This window comes from Osmerus mordax, chromosome 1 (assembly GCF_038355195.1).
Source record: "Osmerus mordax isolate fOsmMor3 chromosome 1, fOsmMor3.pri, whole genome shotgun sequence".
Lineage (NCBI taxonomy): Eukaryota > Metazoa > Chordata > Actinopteri > Osmeriformes > Osmeridae > Osmerus > Osmerus mordax.
The window spans coordinates 19,517,662-19,528,731 of record NC_090050.1 but is presented as its reverse complement, the minus strand read 5'-3'; the positions used below and the strand labels follow the sequence as shown (position 1 = coordinate 19,528,731).

General features: G+C 39.5%; 1 protein-coding gene across 1 annotated transcript; it reads right to left on the bottom strand.

Annotated features, from left to right (window-relative positions):
• Positions 1-212: 212 nt before the first annotated feature.
• On the bottom strand, positions 213-10,682 carry myhb (myosin, heavy chain b). Its single transcript, XM_067248045.1, has 39 exons — positions 10,479-10,682; positions 10,242-10,385; positions 9,998-10,154; positions 9,881-9,908; positions 9,679-9,793; positions 9,499-9,591; positions 9,349-9,412; positions 9,162-9,260; positions 8,978-9,081; positions 8,701-8,839; positions 8,167-8,285; positions 7,899-8,048; positions 7,624-7,794; positions 7,223-7,529; positions 7,039-7,115; positions 6,836-6,923; positions 6,607-6,724; positions 6,378-6,501; positions 6,140-6,276; positions 5,782-6,037; positions 5,308-5,550; positions 5,045-5,221; positions 4,775-4,920; positions 4,561-4,651; positions 4,060-4,449; positions 3,844-3,970; positions 3,597-3,715; positions 3,269-3,465; positions 2,999-3,182; positions 2,750-2,915; positions 2,535-2,659; positions 2,137-2,445; positions 1,847-2,050; positions 1,617-1,742; positions 1,322-1,492; positions 1,108-1,212; positions 904-999; positions 579-710; positions 213-334 (listed from the first exon to the last, which is right to left on the bottom strand). Exons 1-39 carry the CDS (start codon positions 10,680-10,682, stop codon positions 314-316), a joined length of 5,823 nt encoding a protein of 1,940 aa, XP_067104146.1. The 3' UTR covers positions 213-313.
• Positions 10,683-11,070: the final 388 nt, after the last annotated feature.

Genomic DNA, 11,070 nt, shown 5'->3' with positions numbered 1-11,070 from the left:
GAGTATATGCTGTATAAAATGTCAATGTGACAAATCACCTTCTCTAATTAACTGAAACTTTCAGGAGTGTGTGTGGGGCGGGACAGCAGAGAGAGAGAGAAAGAGCAGCTGTCCATGGAATGGAGAGCTGTTCAGGAAATAATTTCAATGTGTTTGCAAATACGTTTTAAATATTGATGACTTTCATTTTAGTACAATAAAAGGAGACTAGGTATTTATAGTTTCCAGATTTATTTATAGTTTAATATGCAAGAACAACAACCAAAAATCATATTTTATGATCTCTTGGTACTGTTACTCGTGACTTCATTGTTCATTCCTCAGCCTCTTTCCCCTATAAGTGAATTAAAAAGAAAAACAAAACTTGTCGTCAAAGATCAAAACTTTTCTCGTCTTTTCTTTGCATTCTGAAATATAAGTCTAGATTGTTTAATTGATACACTGTATCCATTCTACCATCTTCAAAGTGATCAGTTAAATATAAAAGATTTTGTGAGAACTTTTTATCTTGATATTTTCACTAAAATACTGTAACACATTCATGGTGTCTTTGGAAGTAAATGGCATTTTCCCTTTACCTTTCCAATTTCACGGCTCTTGGCTCTCATCTTGTTGACCTGGGACTCAGCGATGTCAGCACGCTCCTGAGCTTCCTCCAGCTCATGCTGCACCTTCCTGTACCTGGACAGGTGAGTGTTGGCTTGCTCTTCCTGTTGGAGACATAAAACAAAAAGTTTGTAAGAGGTATATCCTATAATTTAGGATGACTTTCAATCTGTAGTACTGTCAATTACATATGAGTGTATGAGATGACAATCAATCACAAAACATTTTGGACAAGACGATGTAAACAATTATCACTACAAACTTTTTATCACTAAAAAACTTATGGAGATTACTCACAGCTTCCTCAGACTGCCTCTTGTATGCTTTTACTTTCAGCTGCAGCTTGTCCACCAGATCCTGAAGTCTGGTCACATTCTTTTTGTCCTCTTCGGTCTGTAGTGTTTCCAGCAGATATATATATTACATATCCTTGCTCATGATCCTCGAAGTACATTCTAATCCTCCTGTTTTTCATTCTCAATAGTTTTTGTTTAACTTTACCTGATAGCTGAGCTCCTTCACTCTCCTCTCATATTTACGGACGCCTTTAACAGCATCAGCTCCACGTCTCTGCTCAGATTCAACTTCAGATTCCAGTTCACGGACCTTAAATATTGAAATTACAATCTTAGCCAATAAAATCAATCTACAGTGTGGTATTTCAGCATCGACAATATGATTTGAGATACTTATTATGCCCACTGAATGTACATACCCTAGCCTCCAGTTTCTGGAGTTGTTTCTTTCCACCCTTCATGGCCAGATTCTCAGCCTCATCCAGACGGTGCTGCAGGTCCTTGACTGTGACCTCCAGGTTCTTCTTCATCCTCTCCAGATGACTACTGGTGTCCTGTTCCTTCTTCAGTTCCTCTGCCATCATGGCAGCCTGTATTGTTATTTTGTTTTGTATATTTAATGTGCATGTAAAAAGGCCAACTCTATGGATACTATTATCTATAATAAATTACTATATACATTATTATCATATACACAGAGAAATGTAAACTTACATCAGTGATGGCTTTCTTGGCCTTCTCCTCTGCATTTCTTGCCTCTTGGACGATATCTTCTATTTCACCTTGAACCTGGGCAAGGTCGACCTCCAGCTTCTTCTTGGTGTTAATGAGACTTGTATTCTGATTAAATTAAGATCAAGCAATAATACATGAAAACTACATTGTTTTCACCCCATCTATTACTATAGTATAAAAATAAAACCATATTTCTTTTGTTTAACTACCTGACAATGAAGCAGTCCCACACGCTCACTAGCATCAACCAGCTCCTGCTCAGCCACTTTGCGGCTTCTCTCTGTCTGCTCCAGGGCAGCCCTCAGCTCTTCAATCTCAGCCAGCATCAGAATGTTCCTGCGTTCGACCATGGCAACCTGCTCCTTCATGTCTTCCTGTCCTCTCAAAGCTTCATCAAGGTGCAGTTGGGCATCCTGATGTCAAAATCATTTACATTAGAGACTTTTATCCCACAGTGAACCTTCCACAGTGTATATAGCCTACAATGAATGTACTTCACCTTGAGATGTCCCTGGACATTCCTCAATTGTTTCTGAGATTCAGCAGCTTGACGGTTGGCATGGCTCAGCTGGACCTCCATCTCATTGAGGTCTCCCTCCATTTTCTTCTTCACTCTCAGAGCATCATTCCTGCTCCTGATCTCTGAGTCTAGTGTGCTCTGCATGGAGTCAATCACTCTCTGGCTGTTCCTCTTGATCTGCTCAATCTCTTCATCCTTCTCAGCCAGCTTCCTGTCAACTTCACCTTTAACCTGTGTGAGCTCCAGCTGGACACGAAGAATCTTGGATTCTTCATGCTCCAGTGTAGCCTTTCCAATGAAAACAATAATTATGTTAACTGAGTCTCCATGAACTTAATAACTGTGTCTTTAATTTTACAGGTCAATTTTGTGAATACCTCTGCCTCCTCCAAAGCTGTCTGGAATTCTGCCTTCTCAGTCTCCACAGTCTTCTTTCCTTTTTCTAGTTCATGGATGGTCTTTCCAGTTTCACCAATTTGTTCAGTGAGGTCAGAGATCTCCTCTGTTTAAATGAAAAGCACATTTATATCTAATTTCTATTTATACACACACATTTTTATATAGCATTTGTATCCCAACCCATTTCTCATACGTTGAAGGTTCTTGTTTTCTCTCTTAAGTGTCTCCAGGTGGTCTAGGGCTTCTTCATAGGAGTTTTTCAACTTGAACATCTCCGTGCTGAGGGAGCGAGCCTCTTTCAGAGACCCCTCCAGTTCTGCCTGAGCCTCCTCGAACTTCTGCTTCCACTCTGCTATAACCTGAAAGCATGATGACATAAGTAAACAAATTATTTCTGTTTCAATGTTCCACATTACATCCTGTACTCGTGTCAAACTCTTACTTTGTCAAAGTTTCTCTGTTTCTTATCAAGAGCTGCAGCCAGACCATTAGCTCTCTCTACATCAATCATGAGGTCCTCCACTTCACCCTGCAGTCTCTGCTTGGTCTTCTCCAGGGAGCTACACTTAGAATTCACAGCCTCAATAGATTCCTCTGCATCCTGAAGACGCTGGGCCAGCTTTTTCCTATATATTTTAAATAAACTTGTGTATTAATAATGGATACATTTACATGATAAACAGATTGATAAACACTATGTAATTGGAATTACTTGGCCTCCTCAAGCTCCTCGGTGCGCTGGATGGCATCAGTCTCGTATTTGGATCTCCACTGAGCCACCTCACTGTTGGCCTTAGACATGCCACGCTGCAGCTCAGCCTTGGCCTCCTGCTCCTCCTCAAACTGCTCTCTGAGCAGGTCACAGTCATGGCGCGCTGATTGCATTGAATGAGCCAGGGCGTTCTTTGCCTTTTATTCAGAAACAACATGTATAACAATTTTAAATGAAATGGACAAATATTTGCTGTTGCTGTTTACAGTATAAATTATTATGATGAAAAGAATTACATAATAATTGATGGAAAGAGAGATTTTAGTACCTTAACCTCCTCTTCAATTTGTCTCTTGAGCTCCTCAATCTGCTGAGTGTAGGCTTGTTTACCCCTGGTCAACTGGGAGACAAGAGATTCTCTCTCCTCCAGTTGACGGCTAAATTCACCTGATCACACAGATAGATAAGAAATTGGTTTTTGATAATGGATTGATGCTAATAATGTAATATAATGTGTGTGTCAATATATATATATATCCCACCAAACCTGATAACTTGGTAGAATTTGCACTTACCATTCTCAGTCAAAAGCCTTGCTCTTTGCACACTCAAGTCATTGACTTGACGTACATGTTCGTCATTTTTGGTCTTCAATTCGCTTAGCTGATCCTCAAGGGTGCGGCACATTTTCTCAAGGTTACCCTGTCACCAATTGAACGTTTTAACACAATTTTATGATCAAATTTTTTTAATGTAAAAACATTTATGTAATGCCTAAACCCGGCTTTTACCTTTGATTTAGCAATAGCCTCCATATTGCTGGAGAGGTCATCAATCTCCATCTTGTATTCACTCTTCTCCTTCTCCAACTTCTGCTTCACACGCTGAAGGCTGTCGATCTGCTCTCCCAGTTCGGCCACACTGTCGGCCTGCTTCTTGCGAAGTGCAGCAGCTGTTGATTCATGCTGCAGGGTGGACTCTTCAAGATCACGCCGCAGCTTCTGGAACTCAGCCTCACGCTTCTTGTTCATCTCAATCTGAACAGATGTTGCACCTCCAGCTTCTTCAAGTCTCTCACTGATCTCCTCTAGTTCCCTCGAGAGATCAGACCTCTGCTTCTCCACCTTGGCCCTGGCAGCACGATCAGCCTCAATTTCCTCTTCGAGCTCCTCAATGCGGGCCTAAAATAAAAAGTTACAAACACAGATTATGTATTGCGTACATGCATATAAATAGTTTATTTCAGGGAAAGCCATTTGTAGAATTTTTATTTGTGTAATTGTTAGATCCACCTGGAGTTCCTTGATTTTCTTCTGAAGCTGAGCTCCAAGAACCTGTTCATCCTCAATCTTACTGAGTAGTTGACTTGTCTCAAAGTCTTTTCTATTTTGGTAGTAAAAAACAGGCAATACAGTAAGAACAATTAATTATTTTGGGGATGTAATATACAATTCAGTATAAAAAAATGCCATACTCTGCCATACTGATCATTATTTAGTTATTTACTTTTTAATCTTCTCCTCTGACTGTTGTTTGTCATTCTCCAGATCCATTAAGGATTCCTGAGCAAGTTTCAGATCTCCCTCAAGCTTCCTCTTAGCTCTCTCAAGGTCCATGCGGAGCTTCTTCTCTTGCTCCAACGAACCTTCCAGCTAGTGCATTGAGAATATAAATGATGAGTTACAGTGTGCTGAGCAGAAGTGCTTTAAATGAAACATTTTACATAATTTAATATATTTAACAACAACAATAGCAAGTGAATCCAATGTAACTCACATCATCCACTTGCTGCTCCAGCTTGGTCTTCGCTTTGGTCAGAGTGTTGACTTTGTCTTCCTCTGCCTGGAGATCATCAAGAGTCTGCTGATGGGCCTCTTGGAGGGCTTTCTTCTCCTTGGTTAACTTGATAATGGTCTCATCTTGTGATGTCATCTCTTCAGTCAAATTTTTTACCTACAAAAAAACAAACAACACAATTTATATATTTTTTGTCATACAGGTTCGATCACCAGTAAATTAAATACTAAAATATCATTAACCTTGTTTTCAGTGGCATGTTTCTCCTTCTCCACTTTAGCTAAAGTGAGCTCTAAATCATCAATGTCTTTTTTCAGCTCAGAACATTCATCCTCCAGCTTCCTCTTCTTGGCTGTCAGCTCAGCATTCATCTCCTCCTCATCCTCCAGCCTCTCGGTTGTCTCTTTGAGTTTGGCCTCGAGCTGGATCTTACTCTTAATGAGCCCTTCACACCTCTCCTCAGCATCGGAAAGGTTCTCGTTTTCCTATAGAAAACATTTGCATTACACCTTCACTACTAAACAATATCACAGGGTCTGAATACATTGGAGCGAACTTGGTCAAACTGAAGTGGAACATTGATCAATAAAATATTTTCATAATATTCTTGAAGAGTGCCTTAACATCAGAATTTAAGAAGAGGACCAGTTCACTAAATGTTTATTTAACACATCCGTTTTCGAGTTATCTATTGGGTTTTTACAGTATTAACTTACAGATTGAACTTGTAACAGCAGATCATTCTTTTCCTGCAGCAGAGAAACCATCTTCTCTTCAAGTTCCTTCTTCTTGGCCAGTGCCTTAGCAAGATCTTCCTTTGTTTTTTCAAAGGTCTCCTTCATCTGGGCCATTTCCTTTTCAGTCTCAGCACTCTTCAGAAGAGGCTTGATCTTGAAGTACAGCTTCATCCATGGCCACGTTTTGACATTCATGAATGAGCGAATATTGTATTGAATGGCAAAAATTGATTCTCTGGGGGGGGGGGGGGGGGGAGGGTAATCTGTTTACTCTATAAAATTGCTAAGTATTTCATTTCATAAGATTTTTCATCTTAATGACAATTAACCACTGTACCTCCTTTCCATCATCTTGACAAATTCTTTCCTCATGAGATAACCTCGGCAGAGAGCCTGAGTCATGGTCACCAGAGTTGCCAGCTTCTCATCTCTCATCTCCTCCAGGATACCCAACAGACCAGCTTTGAAAAACACCTGTTGGCAAATAACAACAAAAGTTATCTTATAAAAATGTTAGATATGAAACACTTTTGTGTCACCTTCATCTTCAATATTTACGGCATGCAGAGCTTCACCTTTGTGTGCCCAAATTTGTACTGAGTGTGGTCAATGTTGATAGACCCTAAGAGCTTCTCTGAAGCCTTCTTGTTGTCAATGAACTGTCCTTCAGGGATGACACTGGCATTCAGTACTTTGTATCTGAAATGAGTTACATAACAATGTTTTGGTTTGGAAATATCTCTGTTGAATCGTGGTGTAAATCTCCTTTCCAGATGAGTAAACAGTTGATAGTACAGTAATTACCTCTGCTTGAAGTCACCATAAAGGATTCTGCTGGGGAAGCCCTTCCTACAGATTCTGATGCCTTCAAGCACACCATTACACCTCAGCTGGTGGATGACCAGGAAGTTCTCCATCAGACCTATAATAAATAACTCATCAAATAAATCATGACAAACATTGCAATGTATAGAGACCTAATGGATTTGACAGTAAGTATACTTTGATTCTCTCTTGATCTATAAATGCCCACCTGGTGTCTTAGATTCATTTGGAATCAAGCAACGCACAAAGTGAGGGTGAGTGCTCCTTAGATTAGTCATCAGCTTGCCCAAGTTTTCCTTTAAAAGGAACATGATTTATTCGGAATGTGTTGAATTAGCAAATTTTTAAGTTGTGTATTTTCATGACAAGGGCTTGTATCGTGAGTAAAATTATGAAATAAATCCACCTTACCCTGAACAGAGCAGACACAGTCTGGAAGGAACCACCCTTCTTCTTTCCACCACCAGCCTTCTTGCCTTTTGCAGCATCTGTGCACAAATTACACTTTTAAGCCTAGTATGCATTTGTTATCTTAAACAAGAGACAATTTATTAATCATGAACAAATTGCTATGAATAAACTTAAGCGTGAATACCATCGTCTGATGAATGAGTTGCATACAGCAGAGCCAACAGTTTGACTGAAGACTTCTGGTAGAGCTGAACAACAGAGTCATTCAAGGGGTCCTTGTTTTTGTCCAACCAGCCTGTGATATTGTAGTCCACAGTGCCAGCATAGTGCACCAGAGCAAAGTGGGCTTCTGCCTTGCCCTTGCCAGGTTTGGGTTTCTCAAAAGCCTTGGTTTTACCAATATGCTGGTCATACAACTTGTTCTTGAAGGTAGTGTCTGATGCCTTGGGGAACATGCACTCTTCTTCAAGGATGGAGAAGATGCCCATTGGCTGTTGATGTATAATTATAGATCATGTAAACCCCTAAACTTGAAAACAGACATGTATGGTCTTGTAATGTTGACTTTGTAGCAATCTCACCAACCTTTTCGATGAGCTCAATGCAGGCAGCCAAGTCCATACCAAAGTCAATGAACTCCCAATCAATCCCTTCTTTCTTGTACTCCTCTTGCTCCAGTACAAACATATGGTGGTTGAAAAACTGTTGCAATTTCTCATTGGTAAAGTTGATGCATAGCTGTTCCAAGCTGTTGTACTAGATTTGAGAAAAATATGACATGTATTTATTGTTAGTGTGTGAGTAGATTAACAATGATGAACAAAGTACTGACTAAGGACTAACTGAAACATCAGACTAACATCGAAGATCTCAAATCCAGCGATGTCCAGCACACCAATGAAGAACTGTCTGGGCTGCTTTGTGTCCAGCATCTCATTGATACGAACAACCATCCACAAGAACATCTTCTCGTAGACAGACTTACAAAGGGCCATAGTTGAGTTGTTCACCTAAATGAAAAAGATTACACAGATATTTATACATCAGAATGTAGAAAGTAGAATGAGTGATCTTTAGCCGTTATCATTTGAATGTTTAGACAAGCATGTGGAGGTATTTCTGCTCTACCTGAGGCACAGTCTGTCCCTTGGTCACCATCTCATTTCCAACCTTGACTCTGGGGTAACACAGAGCTTTAAGCATGTCTGCAGAGTTCAGGCCCATGAGGTAGGCGATTTTATCAGCCTCTAATGAGGAGAAAAAGCACAGATTTAGAGTTCACAGTTTTTCAGTAAAAATAGAAAAATGTGTTTTTTTTTAAACATGTGGTGTAAGCTAAGGCGAAGCGGGGCAGGTTTTCCTCCTCAGCTTATTTTGTGAAACCACTCTCAATCAAACCCAAGCTTAAGGGAAAGCATGCAAAGTCAGCCAAGAATTGGGGGCACTGTTTCTCTTTTTTCATATTTTTTTATTCTGTTACCTATTGCAGCTTTAATTAATGTTAATTAATGTGTATTGTATCTAAATAGTATAGGTAAAGTCTGTAGCTATATTTTACTTCATGAAAAAATCGGATTTTGGACATGAACTGACAATATAAATAGCAATATCGGTCATGCCCTGAAAGGCTTTGGCATAAAGATCTTAAATTTAAACTCATACCCTCATTGCCATCAGGCTCAGCCTGCTCCTCACGCTGCTTTTGTTTGAACTTCATACTCCCATGATGCATCACAGCACCTGTTAATTTATAGATGCCCAATTTCTCTTCTGCATTGAAGCCCAATATATCAATAGCAGTCTGTGGAAAATGAAAAAGACTGATAAAGCGTAAACACAGCAAAGTTTAATGTTTTTTGTTAATGTATCATTGAAGTTGAATAGAGAAAAATATATTAATGGCTAATAACATTGTTATCACTACAGTTGTTATACTTACGTCAGTGGCAATAAACTCCTCCACATCATCAATACTCTTGACTGTGATTTCACCCTGACTGATCATAGGATAGTCAAAGGGGTTGGTGGTGATCAGGAGAGCCTCTGGACAAGAATAAGTTACTGTAAATACAAGGTCTTTTAAACTCAATTTTCGAGATTTCCTGTCCTGTCAACCATCTCACCAAGAAGTTCTGGCTTGTGGCCTGTCATTAGCTGATAGAAGATGTGGTAGCTCCTCTCAGCTGACAACTGGAATGTTACTCTAGACTTCTCCAGCAGGTCTATGAAATAAGGTTTTGTGTAAACAGATTTTTGCTATCATTTTGTCATTATACAACAGCACATTGTTCATTGATCAGAGAGACTTACATGTTTCAATATCAGCAGAAGCCAACTTTCCAGTGGTTCCAAAATGGATTCTGATGAATTTACCCTAAATATTGCATACAATATGAATTATATTATAACCATCACAACATATAGTTTCTTAACTTCAAGATTTGGATTATAAAAACTTACAAAGCGGGAGGAGTTGTCATTCCTCACAGTCTTGGCGTTACCATATGCTTCCAGCAAAGGGTTAGCTGCAATGATTTGATCTTCCAGCGACCCCTAAAGATGACACAAATTGACATTACCTACATAGATTATGTAAATATCCCCATGCATTTCAATAACTTTTTATTTATTTTGTCACACCTTGATTTTGCCAGCTGCAGGCTCCACTTTCTTCTGTCCTCCAGCCACTGCGATTGTCGCAAAGTACTGGATAACACGTTTGGTGTTTACAGTCTTTCCGGCACCAGATTCTCCACTGGATAGGACATGAATTATTGTAAATATCATGTTAAAAGGCAGCTGAAACATTAACAACCGAAATTACTTTTTGATTCATACTTACGTGATCAGAATTGACTGGTTTTCACGGTCTAGATAAAGAAAGATAAATACAAGTTAGGTGTTTTTAATTGTCATACTTATCATTATATTATTACATCAAACATTGGGGATGGTTTACCAGTGAGCATGGACTGATAGGCATTATCAGAGATGGAGAAGATGTGAGGAGGAGCCTCAATCCTCTTTTTGCCTCTGTAGGCTGTTACAACCGCAGAGTCATACACTGGGAGCCACTTGTAGGGGTTCACAGTGACGCAGAAGAGCCCAGAGTAGGTCTGAGAAAGACACAGAGATTGGCTTTGAACAACAGTCAACATACATTTATTTCATCGATGGCCACATGAACCTTTTGTGGAACTCACATAGATCATCCATGCTGCATAACGCTCTTTGAGGTTATACAGCACAGCAGGCTCGTTGAGGTGGGTCATCATGGCCATGTCCTCAATCTTATCATACTTTGGAGGGTTCATGGGGTGGATATCATCCTCTTTCACAGTGATGGTCTGAAATAAAAATTATTTAAAAAAAAACTTACAATACCAACACGTGAACATAATGTGAACATTATATGCTCACTATCTAAATTGTCGACTTACTTTTCCACAAAGAGTTTTAACAGTGGCTTTGCCACCTTCTCTGCTTTGAAGCACCCCTTTGAGATACATTTCACTAGGCTCAACCACAAAGTAAGCTGATTTGGCATCAAAAGGAGTGTTTTGGGCCTCAATCCTCTCCTTTGCTGGCTTCCGGAGGAATAGGGCCGCTGGGCCAAAGACCTCCATCTCTGCATCCGAACTCATGATGGCCCTTGACAATAGACAACAGACACTTTAATTTGAAAGCAAATACAATACAATTCTATGGATATGTATAAAACATGTTTTTACTAGTCCCATTGAACACCATCATGCACTCCAAAATGTGGGTCATTCCATCCCTCCACATCACTCCACATGTGATCATTAAATGTTAAACACATCAATCAAATATTTGCATGTAAAAAAATGTGTAAAGATTATTACCTTTTTTATGGCCAAGTAATGCAGTTGGTATTGGATGTTGAACTACTGCATAAAAGTCAATACAATGTCAATACAAATCTTGCCAAATTATTGTATTGTGAATCTACAATATTGTGCTGACTGCATGTATAATATTAGTCATACTATAGGTGTTTGCACAATCAAG

Bases quoted from the DNA above. Each gene is read 5' to 3' on its own strand.
- myhb (XM_067248045.1), bottom strand. From the start codon at position 10,682: ATGAGTTCGGATGCAGAGATGGAGGTCTTTGGCCCAGCGGCCCTATTC. The intron at 6,725-6,835 runs GTGGGCATTTAT...TATTTATTATAG, and splicing joins AAATGAATCTAAGACACCAG to GTCTGATGGAGAACTTCCTG. The intron at 6,277-6,377 runs GTGAAGCTCTGC...ATTTGCCAACAG, and splicing joins ACAAATTTGGGCACACAAAG to GTGTTTTTCAAAGCTGGTCT.